The 23,690-nt window shown below is 35.4% G+C and overlaps 1 protein-coding gene across 1 annotated transcript in view; it reads right to left on the bottom strand.

Annotated features, from left to right (window-relative positions):
- LOC126829944 (guanylate cyclase soluble subunit alpha-2) overlaps positions 1–23,690 on the bottom strand; it is an 86,662-nt gene that overhangs the window by 22,885 nt on the left and 40,087 nt on the right. Inside the window, exons 2-6 of the mRNA XM_050560143.2 lie at positions 21,161–21,222; positions 20,399–20,520; positions 13,888–14,591; positions 11,794–11,973; positions 7,594–7,732 (exon numbers count right to left, since the gene is read on the bottom strand). Coding sequence (XP_050416100.2) covers positions 7,594–7,732; positions 11,794–11,973; positions 13,888–14,591; positions 20,399–20,520; positions 21,161–21,222 — 1,207 coding nt within the window. The remainder of the gene's footprint in view (positions 1–7,593; positions 7,733–11,793; positions 11,974–13,887; positions 14,592–20,398; positions 20,521–21,160; positions 21,223–23,690) is intronic.

Below are 23,690 nucleotides of genomic sequence, written 5' to 3'. Positions count from 1 at the left end.
ATATAAATGAAATGAAGAGAAATGGACAAAAGTAAAAAAATAAATGGTGGGAGGAATACAAATAAATGAGGACAGTCTTTGGTTGAAATGTACCTATTTGTCATTTTTTGAGGTAATTACATATATTATCCTCTTCAGATTAGAACATTCAACAGGGGGGGTTGGATGGCTGAATGGTTAGTGTGCGGGCGTCGTATCATAGAGTCTGTCATTGAGTCGACTGGCGTGGTTTCGAATCCCCGGTTGTACGTGGCAAGGAGTAGGATCGCCTGTCCAACCTCGTGGGTTTTCTTCGGGGCCTCCGGTTTCCTCCCACTGCTAAAGACCCCTACGCGCAAGCGAATTATGTAAATAAAAATTAAACCATGTGTTGGTCCCGGAATGACCTGGTTTGTGTCGAGTGGACGTTAAACCCCATTTCTCTCTCTCTCACATTCAACAGAATAAATTATCAAGAATTCTTTTTGTTGAAGTCTGATTATATTAAAGGGACAATGAGCTTATAATTACCATATTTCCTAATGGGACCTTACAACCCAATTTCTGGCGGGTTCGTTTCCAAATGGATTAAGAACCCGGGTGGGGACCCATCAGGACTAAATGTTATCTATAATAATAAAGTGGCAGGTTATAGATGTCTCCGATTTCTCTCAGAAACCATGACATGTGGACTGACATAATAATATGTCAGACAACCTCCTGAAAACGCCAGCCACACATGTTAAAACAAACTACAGTCATTTCATTCCTCGAGTGATAGAAAAACAGATATTTAAATATCCAAGGCAAGTTTATGATTACAGTTGATTATGCATGAGTTATTCATGTTATAGATTAGGTTTCACTTCCTCAATTTGTTATCAAGTACACCAATTCATGTGTAACTCAATAAATTCATCTTGTGTGTACTACATGCATTTTGATTCGAATAATATTGATCTCAATAATCTTTGCTATATAATATATAAGAACAAATATAATATGAATTTTACAAGTAAATAATAAGAAAAGAAATGAAATGAAATGGGGTTATATATATCCTACACTCTGGAAGAGTTGTTATCATTGACGTGTTCTGGATTATGTATTAGCCAATGAAACGGTCTGTTACGGCAAGCTTTAGGCGTGTTTTGCACAGAACTGTGAGTAATCCATTAGAAACATCAATGCTGATTGGTTAATCAAATGTCTGACGCCATAGGGTCAAAAGCCGCTCGTATGACCTCTGACACGACCCATCGCTACAACTTGTCAGATCTTCATGTAGTGTAGGCCATCGAAAGTAAAAAAAAAATGAAACAAAATATGGATCTGTATTGTAATCAGATTGGCTCCGACTGGGTCAACAAAGACGACCATCTCTTATATCACATTCAAACTACGAAGGATTCTTTTACGTGCAAATCATTGTGTACACAGGACCTCAGCCCCGCGCCCACCCTCTGTCTTACACCACAGATAGAAAAATCCATGAAGGAAAATCCAAAACTTTCTAGGCCAACACTAAGATTCATCCATCACTAAGGCATGTCAGGACTAATACTTGGTTTATCTATATTTAAAAAGTTCTCTTGGAAGCTGGCAGCAACTGATAAAAAAATTATGGTAAGTCAGACATCACTTCTCCCTGTCTCGAAAAAAGCATGGGATCGAAATTATGTCACTTGCATAGATAAAAGACATGGTGATCTTCAGTGGGCTCAATTAACCCACTCCCCAAAAAGATGTGGCATCAGTCTATATAAAGAAAGCACATCCGATCTATGCACAATATCAGGCATCGATATTTCCGCACACGGCGTGCGCAGGCACATTTGCTTGAAAATTTTTTTTTGCAGGCACATTTTTAAAGATGTAGCCACGCTGTCCGGCGCCTGCGCCCGGCACTATTTTTTGCTGCCCAGCACAAAGAAAAAATCGAAAAAGGCCCAGTCGTATTTAAACCCCTTCGTCCTTCTCTGTACACAAACTTGGCGCTCGAAATTTACCACAGCAATTAAACGGCAAAGCCATGGTAAAAGCCGACGTACGCAAACCATGTCTGTCACGGCATAATTTATTTTTGTGTGCCGTAGTAGACCCTATCATCCCAAATTAGTTTAATGAAAGATGTATTGGTATTTTGTTTATTTATACTTAGAAAATGTGTAGGCCTAGGTCTATTCATTTTACAATTATTCTACGGTCTTTATATTTGTTTATTTGCCGTAAATAGGTCACCCAGACCAATTTACGGCACTCCAATGTTAAAGGTTTGAATTTCGTAATTGTCCAACACGTGCCTGCAAATTTTCACGATGATCTTATTTTATTTCTTACCTGTGTTGACCGTGGATTTGCTACGGCCTGAGAGTAGGATTAGGAGGACGATGAGAGCTTTCTCAGTTTCTGCCTGACCTGATTCTCATTCCACCGTAATAATAATAATATTCGTGAGACACGTACAACAACTTTACAAACAAGTCAAATAATACAATGTGTTTTAATTATCAATATCTACCCGTTGTCATAATTGGTTGTACTCAAATAAAACACAAACACCGTTTTAATAATTTTTAATCTCAAAGTAATAAAGTAATATTTGAAAAAAAACCCAACAAAACAATAAATACCCAAAGGTCCTCAACTTATCTATCCAGAGAAACAGAGTGGGGTGGGACAATTTTATGCTCGGTTGGGTGGTGTCAAAAAGTTTTTAGATCCCTGTATCATTGATGAAAATTATGTGAATTTGGTAAAATTTGAATATATAAATGGAAATTTGATTTGCACTGAACCAAATACAAAAGGCAGCAGATGCTCTGAAAATACACCAAGAAGGGTTTAATTTTCATAAAAGACCACGCCCCCTCCCAAATTTTTTTTTTGCCTCGCTCCGCTCGCCAAATATATTTTAACACCAGTCACCAAATCCTGGCTACATCCCTGTGTTTCAGTATGACCCTGCACCAATACTAATTACAACACACAGGGGGTTTTGAAAGAAGGGTAGCCTTTTCCATACACAGCACAGTATACTTATTAAGTTCTGTATATACACTGTTTAAATGGCATTTAGTAATTGAACATATTAAATTAAACCGAAAATTCTATGGAAAACAATTACTGTATTTTTATTTGGATCAGAGCTATGTTTCTACAATGACTCTCTTGTTGTTTCAAGTTCTATATAGTTGATATAGTCAAGTGATTGTGTATAACTTATAATGTGAAGCAGATCAATGCCCCCTTATACACCACATAGATTGATATCAAAAGGTATGAAAGGATAGGCATTGTTTACAGGGGTTGGACTTGGAGCACAATATAGAAAACTACATGTTTGGTTGTCATTAAAATATTTCATAAAATACTTCTGCTGTACTGAGTCATCGATATACCTACAAAGAAATGTTATTGATAACCATGTATGAATATATGGTTCTATTTCTAAACCAATGCGATTCTTTGATCATCTATGCTTGAAATGTACATTACATGGTGCATTTTATAAACCAAACGGTATTTTGTTTTTTTTAGTCCCCTTATATATTTTCTTTGATTCATTTATTAGTTATGCCTTTATATATAATGAAATGTTTTAAAAATAAACAGTAATTGTTTACAACAACTTATAGGGAAGGTATGCAACTTTTCCAAAAACAATAATTGTTGACGATAACTTGTAGGCATGCAACCATTCCGCTGAAACCATGGAAGTAAATATTCATAACTTTTAGAAATGTTTATGGCAGTCATGCTTAATTATAATAACAAACACATGTATTTAGCAAATTGCACAAATATTTACAGATGTAGTTTTAATGTTTACATTAATATTTTAATTAATGAGTTATATGGAATACCAGGTTTTAGTTGTTACTAATTTTAAACAATGAAATAAAATGGAGTTTAACATCTTTAGTAAAGTCTCTTTACTGTTCTGCACCAACTAAGCTAATGAAGACTGCTATGAGAGATACAGCCTACTCTTATTTCCAAATTCCAATGTATATACACAGGACTTTGGTTTTTCTTTCCATCAGAACAATTAGATGCTCTTCCATTAACCAGCACCTTGGGAATCCATGCTGAAAAATTCTGAAATATTTCTAAGCCAATATTGAGATTAAACTCTGATGCCTCCTGGTTTAAAACCTGACACTAATTATTTAATCTAAACGGACCATTTAAATCTATGCAACCCAATATATTCCAGTGATTCTCAATGAATTTTAACAATTTGTCAACATATATGGTTTGAAACTAAACATTAAAGATACATCAGTTAAGAGCTATATATGCCTATTGCAAGTCTTTCTATAGAAATTATTAATTACACCTTTATGTACGTAACTAGCCCAAAATCAACTCTGCAGACCTTCAGATGGCATGGAATTAAACAGTCATCCATTTAAAATTAAATCATTAAATGGCTGACAAATGGCTAACATTTACCGGTAATCACTGATGTCATTCCCGGAGACTGCCGATGAAAGGAATGACAATTAAGGGTACTGTATAGGCATTGAGAATGTTACTTGATAATTCTCGGAGACGGTGCGGAGACAGTTGATGTCCATTTCCAGTCCAAACTTTCAACAGTGATAACTTCATTCAAAATAAAGTAATTTGACTGAAATTTTGAATATTTTCTTTTTAATCATCTATTTTTGAACTATTATATCAAGAATGTCCAAATCTTTATTAAAATCTTAAGTATTGTATCTTTAAAGACTGAAACTACTGCAAAAACAGAAAAAACTATAGGATACCCGAGTTCTAGTGATGGAGGTAATGAAAGAACGAAATAATCAAAAGATCAGATCGTTGGCCATTTCCTTTGATAAGGCATCAAAATAGAGCTAATGGATCTTTAATGAATACACAATACAACCAAGGTGACTTGGTCATGATATGTCCCTCAAAACTTAATGAACTGTCAACAATAAGACACTATATTGGCTGTTTTATTACAATAACACAGCTCTGATCTACAAAGATTATGTGTAGTCATTAGGTTTGGAGTTTGTAAAAACCTATCACCACTAATGGAGTTTTCCTTAGCAACAGCATGAGTGCCTGTAGTTGTCATCTTGCTCAAAAACAAAGAACTATGTTCCAAAGGTCGTGATGATCTGTGTTTTTGGTGACACTGTTTTTGGATACAGTCTTACTATTGTTTAGGTACTGTATTAGACATGAAATTCAAATGAAATGAGGTTTAACGTTTTGCCATTCTGCACCAACCGTAGTTATACTTTGCTTATGCTAGGTTCCTACTCTCACGATACGCGCTACTATTGAAATCATGGTTTTAATCATGAAGTAATCGTGATGATCCTATCAGATCTTATGATACATTGAGGTCAGTCATAGCAATCGTGTTATCGTATCAAAACGCATCCGAACGTATCTGCACATAGGGACAATCCTATTGTAACACATCGCATTGCATCGCATCGCACGGCAGTTGGAACCTAGCATAAGAGGGAAATTTTGCCTGGACACAGGTTCTACGGCCTACCCTTATTAGCACACTGTATGGATGTTGTTTTTTGGATACTAGTATATATTTCTGAGGCAGAATAATTAGAGACATGAAATGAAATCAAACAAAGTTTAATATCCTCCTGTTCTGCACCAACCAGGCCAATGAAGACAACCATATGCCAGTGTGCTATGAGGAAAAAATTTCCCAAATTGTGTTGCTACAGCCTACTCTTAGCACACTGTTGGTGTATGCACATCCTCATTAGCCCACTCAATGCAGAAAAGTAACCTTCTTTTGATTAAATTCAAATGGCTTCCTGTTATTTTAATAAATAAAAAAGACAACAGTTATCAGATAATGACTGTCTCCATTAGCCCAGTCGGAACAGAACAGTAAGATATTTAACCTCATTTAATTTCATTTCACCAGATAATATCACACACGCAACTTGCCCACAATAACAGAATAAAGAGCTTTTATTTACGGAAAAGGAAGAATTCCAGCCGTTCACTCAATGTGCGAGCCTAAAATGCTTTTTCCGGATGGTTTTGTATGATCATTGTTGAACGGAACAGACAAAGAGAGAAGAAGGAGATAGAGGGGGTGGATTGGAGGGGGAGAAATGGGGTTTTATTTCAACTTGACACAAACTAGGTCATTTCGGACCTAACTTATGGTTCAATTTTACTTCCATAATCTCCTATCCCACAGACGTCATTAGTAATGGGAGGAAACCGGAGAAAACCCACAATTGAACCATATGCTAGTCCGAAATGACCTAGTTTGTGTCAAATGGAGGTTAAACTCTCTCACTCTTTCCCTCTCCCCTCCATCCCTCTCTATCTCTCACACACAATACTCTGATGCAGCCCGACAATATACATGCAAATAAACAACCTTATCAAATACATGGACTCTTATATTATCTTCCACACTGAAACATGTTTCTATTTTAAACATCACAGATTACAACATGCCCGCATCCATTCTAACCCCATGCACTTAATCACAATTTCCATTTGATAACAATAATTCCTTGTCAGCTTGATAGATGGTTGCTGGATTGCTTTCTGATCGTTCAGTAAATCTGTTTAAGGAAATTATCTCCTTTCAAACTTGTGAAGACATCGTAATAATATATATGACTGTTTGCATCAAAGACCTGACTTGGGACTCGACTCAGTACTAAAGTCAGCATTTTGGACTTGATTTGGACTCGTGGTGCAGCAACTTGGGACTCAACTCAGACCTGAGGTCCTCTGACTTGCCTTAACCTCTGTTGTTTGTACCAAAACAACAGCTGTACATGAAACTAAGAACAGATGATCCTAAATATGTACATTGTAAGTCTCCAACAGTTATGAAGGATATTTTGCCCAGACAGCAAAACTACTGACTACTCATATTTCAAATTGCACGCCAATGTGTACATGGGACCTCATTTTTTTGTCCCATCCCAACAACTCAGGCCCTCCATACTGCATAGCTTCACTTTTCGGCCAACCCAGGGAGTGAACACAGGACCTGCAGGTTAGCGAACCCATGTCTTTTTCAGTGAGCCAACAAAAGAAAGTGAATTTGACCCCAAAAACAAGGGGTAGGGGGTAGTATGTAACAAATACATGAGTGAAATACATGAGTAAATTTCTTTTTTTTTTTTTTAAAGTATTTTACAGAAAATGACATGAATCAACAGTATTTAAATGAAAGACTGAACACATGTACTCGTTGATTCGTAATGTTCTGCATATTTTACTTTACATGTTTATGTAATTTTGGGGAGAGAGTGAGTGGTCGAATGGTTAATGCATGCTTGTTTCATCATAAGGTCTGTCACTGAGTCAAATGGTGTGGTTTCGATTCCTACTTGTACATGACAAGGAGTACGGGTGTAGGGTCACCTGTCCAACCTCATAGGTTTTCTCCAGGTTCTCCAGCTTCCTCCCACTACTAAATACCCTTATATATAAGCAAATAATGAAATCAAAATTGGACCATATATTAGTCCAGAAATTACCTAGTTTCTGGACGTTAAACTTAAACCCCATGTGGGCAATTAGTCGAGGCACTTGTCTGCTATAAAAATAATTTACAATCAAACTTAAAAAAAAATTTCTTACCCCTCCATAGCTTTTGAGCGATGTCACTTGGAAATATATCTTTCAGTAACTCAACGTTCTTCTTCTTCTCTTCTTCGACAGCTTTCGTTGCCAGTTCAATGCTTTGTTTCAGGGAAACCATGCGTTTTTTCAGACCATCCTGAAATGTTCAATCACAGACCTTACAATATAATACACCATTCGGTCACCCAAACCCCCCCATGTACAATCAGGGGCCATAATCCAAGAAGTTTGAAATGTGCGAATATTGAAAGGGACTGAATTTCACTGAAATCTTTGGGATATAAAAATATATAAAAATTTCATCAAAAATGGACAAAAATTGTGACCTCCAGCGGGTCCACAACCATGGTATTACATACTTTTACACCATCTGCGTTCAAAGAGCGGCCATTTTGACAGGCAGTTAAGGTCTGATTTTTACGAAATTCAAGCTCCATCATCATCGGGGTGTAACGATGATATATTTAAACAATTTTTTAAAATCGTATAAAAATTGTGTCCTCTAGGGGGACAACAAGCTAAAATCGGGTCCACAACCAAGGTATTATATACTATTACAAAATCTGCGTTCAAGGAGCGGCCATTTTGACAGACAGTTACGGTCAGATTTTTACGAAATTCAAGCTCCATCATCATCGGGGTGTAGCGATTATATATTTAAACAATTTTTTAAAATCGTATAAAAATTGTGTCCTCTAGGGGGACAACAAGTTAAAATCGAGATTTTTTCGATCAGGGGTCATAATCCAGGAAGTTACGGTCCGTTATGAGTGAATATCGACAGGAACAGAGATTTTTGGGATATAAACATGGTCATGTTTTCAGTTTCATCAAAATTGGATAAAAATTGTGACCTCTAGATGGTCCACAACCCTGATACTACATACTTTAACACATATTTGCATACATGGAGTTTGGGTCCGATTTTCACAAAATTCGAACTCAACCATCATAATGGTGTGACGATGATATATTTAAACAATTTTTTAAACTGGATAAAAATTGTGACCTCTAGAAGGACCACACGCTAAAGACACGATTTTTTGTTCAATTAGGGGCCATGTAGTTACGGTCCGATATGCACAAATATCGAAATAAACTAAGACTGTTGGGAGATAAACCTATATTTTAAGTTTTGTCAAAATCGGATAAAAATTGTGACCTGTAGAGTATCCACAAACAAATTGGACAGGGACGACGACAATATACATCCACATAAAAATGTGGGCTAATAAAAACAATTACTTTCCTATTGATTTAAAAATCATAAAATAAAGAAAGAGATTGCTGATAATTACTCAATGATTTTTAAAAAGCCACAATAAATGATGACTAATACATAATAGGTCAAATTAGCACAAAAACTGAACAACATACATATTATAATTATAGATTTTCTTTGAACTTGTCAACAGGATCTTTTCAATAATTATTGGTCGTGATATTTTATTTTAAAAGGTGGGTAAACTGGAAGTCACGCTTTCTAGAGCCAATAACAGGACCGCACAGTCAAATCAAATCAAAAGATATCCCATACTTTTGAATTAATAAGACCATGTGACTTGACAGGTGGAATGGTCACGAAGGACAAATACAGATAGTTTTAATGGAATCACTATCACATTCAAGGTTGTAATCTCTGCATGGCTTCTATACAAATTAATTATAATTGCCCAACTAATTAGGAGATTGTTGTGTGGGTTGTATCATAAGGTCTATCCAACCTCATGGGTTTTCTATGGCTAAAGACCTTTATGTGCAAGCGAATTATTGAAAACAAAAATTGAATAACGTGTTAGTCCTCAAATGACCTAGTTTGTGTTAAGTGGACATTATACCCCATCTCTCTCTTAAACTATTTAGCTTAAAGGGCTCCATTCTTAAATTATTTAGCTTAAAGGACTGCATTCTTAAAACATTTTAGCTTAAAGGGACCATCCCGATGTTGAAAGAGTCTCAGAAATAAAAGCCTGTGCATGCATGAAATTTAAACGCCAAAATATAGAGGAATGGTGAATTGACCTTGTTTGAAAATTTCAGCTCAAAATATTGAGTCGTTTGGACATCAAAATCATTTATCTGGACACGTGACCCTTCTTCAATTCCGGATTCTTAAAACATTTTAAATCTTAAAATATTTTAGCTTAAAGGACTACATTGCCAAAATATTTTAGCTTAAAGGACAGCATTCTTAAAATATTTTGGCTTGAAGGATTGCAATCTTAAAAAGTTGATTCTATGATGTTTATTGAACATCAGAGGGAGAGAGAGAGAGAGAGAGAGAGAGAGAGAGAGAAAGTTTGACATCCACTTGACACAAACTTGGTCATTTGGGGTCTTTAGCAGTACGAGGGGACCAGAGAAAACTCATAAGGTTTGCCAGACAACCCTACTCCTTGTCATGTGCAAGTGGGGAAATGAAACCACGCCACTTGATTTCAATAAATGGTAACTCAAAGAGAGAAAGAGAGGGAGGTCCCTCATAACACACTGTATGGCGAACGCCCCTCTTCATTAGCCCAGTCGGAGCAGAAAAAAGGACGTTCAATCCCATTTCACATTCAGTTTACGCTAAACCGCTAAGAAAACTTGCTCGTAGCAGTAGGAGGAAACCAGACGGCCCAGAAAAAAACCATGAGGTTGGATAGGCAACCCTACTCCTTGTCATGTTCAAGTGGGGAATCAAAACAACGCCACTTGACTCAATCAATGACAGACCTTGTGATTTCAGGCGCACGCTTTAAACCCAAAATTAAAAACAGATTAATGACAACACATTATTCTGGCTTGAATTTGAATAGACCCATCGCAACTTTAAATGTTTAAAAACATGATTCTTTTATCTTTCTAAAGCTTGATAACTCAAGTTATTATTAATTACTCCAATTAAAATTTTATAAAAGTTTTCAATAATAAGATAAAAAATCGTGGCTTGAATAAATCACCACGGTAACGTTTGATGAGGTCAAGTCAATCGCCACGACAGCAGAATTAACATGACTATCATGTACTTAGGGTCTAGACAAAACAGTTTATAAAAACATTTGTTTGTATTTAAGCTTCCGCTAAAAATTGATTTCTGGTATAAAGACGTTGCTTTTCGCATGTTTTATACTTCCAGACCATATTGTCTAACATACGCAACAGGAAGAACATGACTTGACACAATCATTTTGTCTTTTTTCAAAGATATGTATCACATAATTAGACATGTATCCCATCATGCACTTAAGTACCTTGAGTAGACAATTTTCCTAAATGCATAATCAATTTTAGTATAAATAGGATAAAATTGATTTTGGCAAAAAAGTAAAAGAAAGAAAGAAGAAATGAGCTGAAATAAATTACAAAGTTGCCTGAACAGTCCATAACTGCAGAGAGAGAGAGAGAAAAACAGAGAGAGCGAGAGAGAGAGAGAGAGAGGTTTTATTGGGAAGACCAACAGAGAGAGAGATATGGGGTTTTAATGGGAAGACCAAAAATTTTCAAAAAGGTTTCCATCTTAAATATATTCAGAAATATAAAGTTATTGAAAATGAGAAATTAATTTTTATTCAAAGCAGAAATGATGTAGTTGTTTCAACCGCCACTCAACACAAATCAGGTCACATTGGGACTAACATAAGGTACAATTTTATTTTAAGAAGTGGGAGGATCTAAAGAAACCTCCATGAGGTTGGACAGGCAAATACCACGAAAATGTCACACAGAAGTGAGGAATCAAAACTAATGACAGACCTTATTATCTAAAGTACATGTAATTAAAGTATTTAGCTACCAAACTCCCCAAATATTTACAAGACACTAAAAACAGACCAAGGGTATCAACCTGTGAAATTCTTATCAGATAGAGTTAAAATTTGATAGTCATGAACAGAAATGTTGTGTATAAACTTAAACATAGAGGGTCTAAGTGATCAAGGGCCATAACTCTGGCAGTAATTATAAGAAATTGTTGAAAAATCAATAAACACTGTGCATATATTTTTTCTTTGTCCATAGTCTCTGCAGCACCTACAATTACAATTGTACAGTGGTGGTAACAATGACTGAAAATGATTATTATTATTATAAGGGTCGTTTAAACTGGGAAGTGATATAATAGGACTGGTGGTGTTGTACTACCCCTTTGATTCAGGTCTCTACCTGTGTAATGCCAGGTCAATCGCTATATATTAAATGAAATGATTATCTTACCTGTGCCTTTGTCTGTTCTCCCACGAGTATAACATCTCTAGTAGCATCATGTATAGGTATATCAGATATATATATACCTTTACCTATCAACTCATCTAACTTCTCCACACTTGGAGAACCCAGATATAACAATGTATTTGTCTCTTGCAGATGTAACATCTGTCCCTTTAGTTCCATATTCTGTACAAAATAAAACATTTAAAACTCTCAGCTGGAAAGCAAAACAATTAAAAACCAAAGGTATATTTGACAGAAATCTAGTAAGAACAGCCAGGCCTTTATCTTAATCTTATATAATGTACCTTTAAACATCAGAAGGGTTAGGGTTAGAGGAGGGATTCTTATCCCTGTGAACCATAATTCTACATAGATTATTAAATTTTCTGTACAGAAATGATCTTCTTGTAATCCATAAAATTGTGTCTTGTGTATTCCCAGTTCAATTAAATCCTTATGTATTCCCAGGGGCGTGTCCAGGAATATAAGCAGCGGGGGGCTCCAAGGTAGAGACATCAAAGTTGACATTAGGTCGGAGGAACTACACATGAATTTGATAAATTCTGAAGCTTTGAGACAATAGTTTTGCTCATTTAGGTGCATACAAGTATAGAATTACAGTGGATAGTGAGCCAGAGCGGTGTTATTTCCATGAATGTAGGGGAGAAAAATTATTCTTTGTGCCAACTCGGGGGGGGGGGAACCCCAGGAAGACCTTCCAGCCTCGCCTGTGGACACTCGCCTGATTCCATAAAATTGTTTGCTGTGTACTTGTAGTATTAAATAGTAATGTATTCTGTAGATGTGTGTCCTTGTAGGACTATTGTTATATAGGATGTTACTCCCTTTAAGGTAAAAACATAACATATTTCATAGATTTGTCTCTGTGTTTCCAGTTCAACTAGGATTACTAGAAATTTTTAATGGGATGTAGGCAAAAACATAACATATTTCATAGATTTGTTGAGTTCAACTAGGATTACTAGATTGTTTTTATAGGATGTTGCTGGCTTTAAGGTAAATAAATTGTGTCCACTTCAATTACCTGTACTAAATTGTTTTTATAGGCTGTTGCTCCCTTTAAGGTAAGTAAATTATGTATTAAACTCATTAACCTTGTAAGATAATTGTTTATTATAGTAATAATGAGTTCATATGTTATTATTTAATTATATAGTACAGTAATGTGTTATAATATCTCAGGGGAGTTGATCATCATTATTGTTAAATAATGGACAGCATGAATAGGTAGGCTATGATGATTGTAAATGTTCATCTATGTGTATTCTGTCGTTTGACAAGGCACCTGGAACATTCCTGATATAAATCAACTTGGTGTAATTACAAAGGATGTGAAATGGGTTTGAACATCCTACTGTTCTGCAACGACTGGGATAATGAAGACAGGATAAAAGCATACAACATACTGTCTGCTATAAGATAAATTTTGCCTGGGCAGTGGCACTACGACCTACTCTTACATGTATATCAAATTCCAACTGTTTGGGGGCATTTGTGTTGAATTCTTCCTAAATTCGAAGACCATTCTTGAAATAAATCAAAATAGAGGCCTCATTTTGGTCAAGTTTGGGGGGCTCAGTGTGGAGTTTTTCACATAATAATAGATTTGGAAAAATTCTTATACAATTTACAGCTTGCAGTGTTTTTCATGTTAAGAGTAAGCTACGAAAAACATTTGACTTAAAATAATAACTTCTTTTTTTTTTCAAAAAATGTCTGAAACCCATGTTATCCCTGTTAGAATAATGTTAATAAGACCAAGATATTTGAAACGTTTATATATTTTCCTAAATTTTCAGGATGAGCCGGCAACATTCCACTCCGCTACAACTGTTTCTAAAACAACTGGTACCAGTTGACTACAACTGATATCGCTTAATAAATTTCGATTTGCGCCCAAGACATTCTAGCTAAGAATCCACCGTTGTCCCCCTGACCACTCGAAACTGCGATTTTTCCAGAACTATACCTCATACCACAGGACAACACATACATAACAAATTGTTTCTAGAACACCTGATACAACTTCTCATTAACTTTTGTACAATTGAGTTTTATAATTAAAATGGAACTTACATGTACCACATTTCTGGAACTTGTTGATAACGATTTGGTCCTGAGAATAAAGCTAGAATTGACACGTGACAAGATGGCAGAAAAACTCATTTTCACCTGAGGTCTTCCGATTTCGAAATATGTAGCAATTTGTCTTCCATGTGCAGCAATGTGAGGTCCAATCATTTTAAGTAAAGCTGTTCCTAATTGGATGATATTTAATTGGTCGTCAAAGATGACGTGAAAAGGGAAAGATTTACAGAATGTAGCCACTCCTATTTTACTATTGGACGGTTCGCTTGAAAGAGTTTCTTGGTTCGAACACATTTTACAGTGATTATTGTTGTTATTTGTGCACGTGCCGATGTAGAAGATATGATGTTGGGACGTCTGGTTCAAACTACCAGAAATTTGGATTTCAACTTCTAACGAAAACAAAACACTGGCCACAGATTCAATTATTCCTGCCACAAACGCTAATATCCTCCTCCGCGGCGAGTAGTAGTGCAGCTGAATTTTATTTTTTTCGTACTCACAACGAAATGATGGTAAATGAACGCCTTCAAATTTTGGCTGCGTTTTCAACAATTCCTGTAATCCGTCCAAGTTACTGAATAACTCCATCATGTTACTGCCGAGCATGCGCAAACACTTTCCGTACTCCTCGAATACCAGTTTGAAATATTCTCTTCCTAAAGACCTCAGAAATATTTCTATTTCGGTTTCTGTAATAAAAAAAATAGCACTTTAAAGTTGATCCTATTCACTAAGTCAAAGAAAAAAAATAACTAGTTTTATGGTTACAACTATATATGGCCACAAAAAATAGGGTCACAGTTGGTCCGAAATCTTTTTTTTTCTTAAAGATGTATACATTATGTAAGATTTAGATAAAGAGCTAGCCATTCTTGCTATAATAGTTCGAAAATAGATAAGGTAACATGAATTACTCTATTGCGAGAGAAGATATTAGCCATTGAAGGCTTGACAAGACATGTGCAATAATTACTGGTTGTTCGAAGCTAAATCTCGCTTGACAAGACATGTGCAATAATTACTGGTTGTTCGAAGCTAAATCTCGCATCTCCATATTTAGCTTAAATAAAAATATGGCTGAACTGTTCTAATCTATTTAATATCAGAGAAATCCAATGCCATCGAGATTTGATTAATTATGGCCTAGATAAGTTAATTAATGTCTAATTAATAATTTAGAAAATATTTCAGGCCTAAAGAAAGACCTGCAATAGGCAAATTTAGCTCTTGCATAATGTATGTTTAATTTACCAATATTATTTTTTTCTAGGGTTTGTATTACCTATTTCCTAGCATTTCTAGCTTAATTACTGACTAAAGATCTTGGAAATAATGTTAAAATTTCAGCATTTGAATCTTTGTTTTAGAGAGAATCATGCAAAGGCTTTGCTATAATATGGCTTGAAAAATAAGAAAAAAATCTGGAAAAGTGTGCATATGTACAATAATTGTTCTTGTCATCAAAATTACTTTAAAATAATAAGAAATTATACAGAGACCAATAAAACAGATGTTGCTGTTTAAATTTAATTAGTATTCTAGAATAGCCGAAATACAAATTAATTGATGAAAAATAAGTTAAAGTCTAAAAAATGTTTGTTGTATATTCAAGGACAAAGAAGTAAATGTAGCCCTACCAGAGCCAAGACTGCCGATTATAGAAAATGAGGTAGCCTACAATATTGAAATTTATTAAATTTTGTTTTAATATGTATTCAGAAGTAAATCCTCCCTGTTCATTTTCATTTCAAAGAATACCCACTAATTTGGGCAGGTTATCCTTCTTGTTATTCACAAGCTTTGGGCAGGTGCAACACCTCCACTGGACTCAAGGACATACCTTATGCTAGACGCACAGTTGGTTCAGATTTTGTGTTCAGATTTGTGTGACATATTTCAACCTCTAAAAATGTACACATACATTCTTTTTAGTTTTAATAACATAATTAATGTTAACTGAAATGAGGTAAGATTAATTGTGTTGCAGCCCCTCTAGTGGCTTTTTATACTCTGACAGCTTTGTTATAGTACTGCGATGTATATGGTGAATAGTGAAGTCTCAGTTTTGAGGTTGATGTTAAAAGAATTACTGCACTAGTGTAGGGTGACCCACCATAAATAAATATCTCCATATATCTCGACAATTTCGCCACAATATTTATATATATGCCAAGCCTCAAATCAGTTTCACACAATTATAGTCACTAAATAAACGATCATGTTGTACTTAATAAGCTATGACCATTAATCATCTATAAATAATAGACTGAAAACTGGTTCCATGTGTCGTCCATAACATCCAGACACTTTTGAGTAAAAGATAGGTTACGTGCCCTTGTTTTGAAATTAGTCTCGCTTAACCAGTCTATCGACCATTCTAGGGCTGATTGACAGGTCGGGATAATCAAGACTACTTTTTTACGAAACATAACAGAAAGCTAGATCAAGAAATTGAATTTAGAAATGAGCACGTTAGCTAGCTCAACAATTGTTTTAAGAAGCTTGTAAAAGTAAAATGAAACTACTGCTAGTATCATGTTCCTGTCTAACCCGAGTGTTTCTGAGATATTATTTGTACTAAACCAAAAGATGCCGCTCTTAACGGTACAGTTAATGATAAAGCGATTTAAAAAATGAAACAAACGTAATTTCTAAATCTGCTGTAATAACCAAGAAATTTAATTTTACTGCTATTCAAAATCGTCAACAATAATTTTTTTACGGCTGTAATAGTTGATAGATTTGTAGAGAATTGCACGTGCCATGGCTATTTATAGTATCATACTGTCAGAAAGTTGGCCTCGACACGGCAAATGTGCACGCTACAGTGGTAGTCTCGAACTATCAGCGGTTGACTGTATTTCTGTAGGTGCGTGGGTCACCCTAACTAGTGAAGTCACAGTCCACATGAAATAACTTTTAAATTGCATTGAAATAATTATAATAATTATTAAACATTGGGATTATTGTTTATATCTTTTTCAATTGTATCATTTCAAGCCAAATATTTTCATTTTATACAGATTAAGAAAAAGAAAAAATATGGACCTTGGGCTTGGTGCCAAAAATGAATAATAAAATTCGAGGCATTAGAAACAATAAATATAGATCATCATAATAGAATTATTTGAGGTTTTTTTCAGAATGCATTCAGAAATATTAATGACCTTTCAATGAAATATCAAGGAGATTGAGTAACAATTATTTTTTTAAAAAAACCCACAAAAATTATAGTAAAATCTCAGTGAGGAATATGGTCTATGACACTGAGCTTTCACTATAATTTTAGTGTGAGTTCATTGAAATGTTCTGTCATTAATTCAGGCAGTAGTTTAAGTAATGTTCTGTGACTAAGTCAGGCAGTAGTTTAAGTAATGTTCTGTGACTAAGTCAGGCAGTAGTTTAAGTAATGCTGCTATCTGGGCAAAATTGGCTGGATTTCTTTATTAGCCTAGATAGTGTTGAAAAGTAAAAGAGTAAATCCCATTTCATTTATCTACAATTATGCAATTCAAAAACAAATTCAACTATGATATTTTAAGTGTTTCTTGTTATTTTATACAGCTATTTTCAAGTAAGTTATATCTTTACACCATACAAAGACAACCTGTTTCCTAATATAATTGTCATAAGATTTTATCAATATTCAAGATATTCAGGATATGAAAGGAAATAACAACTGCACAAGATAAGTGGGAACAAAAACAGATATCTTTGTTCCCCAAAAATTATAGATAATATAAAAAATAACAAAGAAATGATATCAAAGTCTGTCTTTATCATTTTAAATAGATAATGAAAAATATGAAAGCTAAATCTGCCTGTTGCCAGCCAGTCTTTATTTTGGCTTCAAATGTTATATACATCACTAATTCACATGACAAGCCTAAAATCAATTTGCTAGACCATCGGATGGCTGAGATTTCAATCTATTTGAACATGCACATGATTAGAAGATAGGTTGCCAGGCAATGAAACAAACGCCCACGACAGCTAAATCATCTGAGCGGTCAAGAAGGGTTGTCGCATATTTAATCTTTATCTGATTAAAACAGATCCCCTGATGTGGGCGACCCTGGGACCTGGACCACACCATGCTCCTTGGCACTGCTCAAAGACTTCATAATAACCAGTATTTTACAAGTTATTTCGAAGCAGTATTTTTGTTTGTATTTGGTGTGGTATCTAATGATAAAATCCACATTTACATATGGTTATTTAGGATGTTGTACGAGGAGACACACTTTTCTAGACTGAACCATTTCTCTTTATTTCTCTGGAAAATTCTTAGCTTAATATAGATCGAAACATTTCCTTTAATATTATTCAATAAGTTGAACAACGAAACTGATGGGGCATCTCCTTTAATATTATAATATTATTCAACGACTTGAATAGAAAAACATATGGACTGTCTACATTAGTATTTTAAGTGCAGGTAAACATTGGTAACGATTGCATATTCTTATTCAAAATTCAATTAAAAACCTTTTAAAATGCAAAAAAGACTAGAAGTACTATTATATCCTTTGTAATAATAATGAAATGAAATGGGGATTAACGTCCTACTGTTCTGTTCCGACGGGGCTAATGAAGACAGGCATATGCCATACAGTGTGCTAATTTAAGAGAGAAATTTTGCCATGACAGAGAAACTATCAGCCTACTCTTATATCAAATTCCAACTGTCAAGGGGTCTTTTATGTGCACGTCAATGTGTACAAGGGACCCCTGTTTATTCGTCCCATACTAACGACTATACATTGTACCTTCCCACTGGCAAGGAGGAACCACACCGAAAAATTCCTGATGAACTTTCTCAGTTATTGCAGGGATCAAACATGGGATGTTCAGATTAGCGAGCCAACGTCTTACTCACTGAGCCGCCGTGGCTTCCTATCAATAATGAATGAAGTTTTCTATACCCATTTTTGGCCCCTCAGACATTTTTAGATGTAAGATTTAGTTCTCGCTAAAATAGTTTTAAAAACAAAAGATAATGCAAAATAATATACTGAACATACATAAATGCAAGAGCTAAACCTGCCTATTGCAGATCTTTCTTTAGACATGAAAGGTTATCTAAATTATTAATTAGACATTAATTAAACTTGCCAAGACCATAATCAACTCTCGATGACATCGCTATCCTGCGATATTTAGCGGATTGGATACATTTTGTGAAGGATGATTGAGACTTTGTTATTTATTATACAGACTTTAATAATGATGATCGAGGCTAGCCTTAAATTCAAAAGCCAATATCTTTGTTCAGAGTGAAGCAATTTGACTGAAATATTCAGCATATTCGATTTACCTTATCTGTGTTTTAACTTTTATAGCGAGAACTGTCAACTCATTATCTAATCTCCCATAATGTCCCTTTAATAGCTTATTTAACATTTAAAGCCAGGCAGAAGATCTGTAATAGGCAGATATACCTCTTACATAATGCATGTTTTACAGACTTCATTATTATTTATTATGTAGTATATAGTATTCTAGACAATGTTTATGATTACAACACATAACAAGAATAGATAGACCTAGTCAATAATTTTCATATTTAATTCACATAGCCTACCCATTTTGCAAATGTCAAAAATACTTCTCAATAATTATTTGTCTCCGTACATTCGATGGAAAGTAAATTAGTAAAAGCCAAACATCCATGATGTCTAAACATAATATTTATCTCCTTCATACTTATCAAAAGGTATGGCAGACTTCCATGTATTATAGTTTGTTATTCAGGCCTCACCCATGTTGAACATGCAGGTTTTGTGTCAATAAGTTGAACATGTTGTAGTATGCATTGCCTTACATGCTTTGGAGTTCAAAGTGTTGATTAGTGCCATTTCAAAGTGTATTTCAAAATAGAGTAGTTGGCAAAAGTTTGTTTTTCTAGCTACGTGTAATAATAGAAGATCATATACAGTATTTTACTCAACCGGGTATTATGGGTCGGGTTTTTTTTTTAGTGTGCACTCAACCGGGTATAATGGAGAGTAATTCAAAGTGCACTCATCCGGGAAATATGGGTTGTCTTTTTTTCGTGTGTAATCAACCAGGCATCTGTTGTTTTTTTTGTAGTGTACGTGCACTCAACGGGCATAATGGGTTGTCTTATCACATGTGATGTAGTGTGCACCTGGCATTATGGGTTGTAATTCAATGTGCACTCAAACAGGTATTATGTGTTGAAATTCAGTGTGCACTAAACCAGTGTTATTATTATTATTATTATTGTTCGATTTATATAGCGCTTCATTACACGTGAAGTGTTTCTAAGCGCATATCACAAACATATACTTCAAACACACAGATGGGTTATAATTCAAAGGTGCACCCAACTGGGTATTATGGATTATAATTCAGTGCGCACTAAACTGGGTATTATGGGTTGTAAATCAGTGTGCACGCAACCATTATTACAAATAGTATTTCAGTGGGCACTCAACTGGGTATTATGGATAGTAATTCAGTGTGCACTTACTTGATATGTTGGCACATGCAGTAGTAAGAGATGTAAATTCTTCATCTTCTAAAGTTCGATGACGTAAACCAGAATCGCTAAAAGATACGTTAAATCTATCGGCAGGATAGCTTGGTTGTTGACTGCAAAATAAAATATAAAGCTGGTTGAATTTTGTTTCATTTTTATTGTTCCATCGGAGTTAAGAAAACATATAAATAAAACTTACATTACATGAGATTTTCATCAGAATTAAATACCCCTCCATGGTTTCCACCAGCAGGCTTCCACAAGCTGCGGTGATGAATGGCTGATTTCGTTTACGAACATATTTGGTCAAGAAGAGAAGATAATTCTGCGATTTACATTTAAATTTTCTACTCAGGGGACTTTCTCTGGTTGTTCAGTATTAATCAAGTATTGTTTTTTTTACATGTATATAGTGCCTCGTTATATTTCATCATTACTTGATAATGACTAGAGAGACCTAGTTGAAACGTCACTCAGTAATAAGCAGTAATTGTAATTCTATAGAATTGACTTTTGTTTTACAGTTCAATTACTAAATGCCCTTGAAACAATATAAACATCAATTGAGTAAAGAGAAAAATCACTGGATTTAACAACGACTCGGGATAGATTAGATCAAAATAAATGACTCCAAATCTGTATGTGGTCGCTCAAACAGAGTTTACAAAATTGGACATCTATTTCATCTACATGTATATTAATGATTCTTTCCGAAAATATATTTCAATTAAATTAAAGAAAACGATGGATTACCTAAATTCATTTAAACTTTCTTTAGTCAGTAGATACTGTATAGATTTATATATAAAACCTTCCTGAAAAATACAAAAAAAACATTAATTCCATTAAAATCCCATATATAACATTAGTATTACACAGTGTTAGTCTGGATCTTAACAACGACCTTGTGAATCGGACAAAAAAAAAGACAGGTCGTCCCTTAAAGTAGAACCCCTGGCAGCTGGAATTCAATTGCCCCCCCCCCCCACCAATAGCACACTGTTTGGCGTATACCCGTCTTCATTGGGACGTTAAACACCCATTTCATTCATTCATAAATATCGTTCCGGACATTCTTCACCTAGGCTACAAGCGTAGGTCGATCGACCCTTTATTATCCATTACCATTAACAGTTTGTCTGCAGTTTCTGTATCCATTCCAGCGGATTATTTTTCTTATCTGGTGGTCTCAGCCAACGGACATGGCCCCACAGCCAGTATGACCAGTCCGTTTTTACTATTACGCGATTGTTCCAAATAGCGATTACGTTATCCCGCCATATTGTTGGTGGGTTGATGCCCCGTGACACCCTATGTTCGAAGGGAATCACGGAATCCCTCGAGGTGCTCCGAGTGGCCAGCACAATATATTATGTTATTGTATATTAGTAATGTTTGGGGTTGTTTTTTTTTGACTGTACATGTTTTGTGCAGCTATCGTCTTGTATTATTTATTGATAATAACGTACACCACTGACTGCAGAGAATATTAACAAGGAAGAGATATGAGGTTTAACATTCACTAGACACAAACTAGGTCATTTCGGGACTAACATATGGTTCAATTATATTTCAACGAGGGGTCTGTGGCAGTGGGAGGACACCGGAGGATCACGAGAAACCCCACAAGGTTGGACATGCGCATCGGGATCGAACCAGTAACATCGCAATATAACCCCCCGATTAATATCGTTTTTATGTTTTTGCAAGATGGCTCAGTGAGTAAGATGTTGGTTCGCTAACCTGGAGGTCTCGTGTTCGCTCCGTATGTTCCCCTAGAAAGTTCATCGGGAATTTCCGGCGTGGTTCTCCCTTGTTAGTGGTGCCGGGCGGGGGACTGGCAAGGGATAAAGTATAGTCGTTCGGATGGGACGAAAATTCGAGGCCCCGTGTACACTTAAAAGAATTCGATATAAGAGAAAGCCTTTGTACCAAATTGCCCTCGTAGCACGCTGTATGGCGTATTCCCGTCTTCATTAGCCCAGTCGGTGCATGCAGAACACTAGAACGTTAAACTCCATTTCATTTCTTTTTGCGAGTTTGCAAAAAATAGCCAATTTATTGTCGTGTTATCTACATTTGAAGTCGCAGAATTATTTGTTAAAGTTCAATTAAAGGTCAACACAAAGGATTTAAAGTAATCGATATGTAATTTATGAAATTGACTAAGTCAACAGATGACATACGTGTATATTTACCCAACTAGTATCGTATCATAGTATCTAAAACGGTTGAGGGGATTAAACTGAATCCTCTGCACCTCTGCACCTCTGCATAGTTTTGTAGCTACGTATCGAATATCGAATCGAAGTCCTTTATATTTTACCGTTTCGTTTTCAATCCTACTGTATCAATCACGGACAAGAACCGACAAGCAAAGAAATGAAGTTGAGTTTAAAGTCCTAGGCCTACTTTGTTTGTCAAGAGCGCCCAAAGTATTGGAATATGTGACCGACATGATATAGATATTATTATGTTATAAGATACGTACACATCATATTCAAAACTTAAATGCAATACTTTGGGTCTATTGACTGAGATTAGGAAGATTATTCGTTTCTAATAAGAACATACTGCAACTGTCTGTTAGCTATGATACTAAACTTACGCTGTCTGTCTACAACTAGCTCCGCTTGAGAACAGGCACTAAGCTAGTTAACCGACATTTTAATTCCTAAATCGACGATTTTAACCGAAACCACCCTGCCTACTTTTTTTAATTTTGAGATGTATTTATGAAACAGAAAAAGGTTTATTTAATCTTTGCTTGCATGACAGATGTGAAACGGGGAAGAACCGCATTACAAAATAGTATATTAATTTTTAGACATGATGGCCTTCAGGGCAGAGACCTATTCTCAAGGTAGATAGTTCTCGGTGTGCAGAATTGTTGACTATGAGAGATGACATTGAATGTCTGTTTCCCGTCTTCATAGCACACCGTCGGCGAAGAACAGTAGGTCGTTAAATCCCACTTCATTTGATTTACGACGCATATCACCACTACACATAGCTCGGTTGGACCATGGCTGGACTTGTATTTCGCAGGAGCTACCGTTGTTGTTAGGATACCATATGAAGACTAGACAACAACATTATATGCCATAAACATGTTTTATTATCAAGCATACTATTCCCCCGTCCTCATTAGCCCGGTTGGTGCAGAAAGGTAGGACGTTACATCTCCATTTAATTATTACATTCTCACTCGATGTCCTCAAGTCATGAAGAATCTCATTTTGGGGGATATATTGGAGTCTGTCCTCTTTCGGTCGTGGGGCTG

Source organism: Patella vulgata, chromosome 8 (genome assembly GCF_932274485.2).
Source record: "Patella vulgata chromosome 8, xgPatVulg1.2, whole genome shotgun sequence".
Classification (NCBI taxonomy): Eukaryota; Metazoa; Mollusca; class Gastropoda; family Patellidae; genus Patella; species Patella vulgata.
This window is presented reverse-complemented; position numbering and strand designations above follow the sequence as displayed.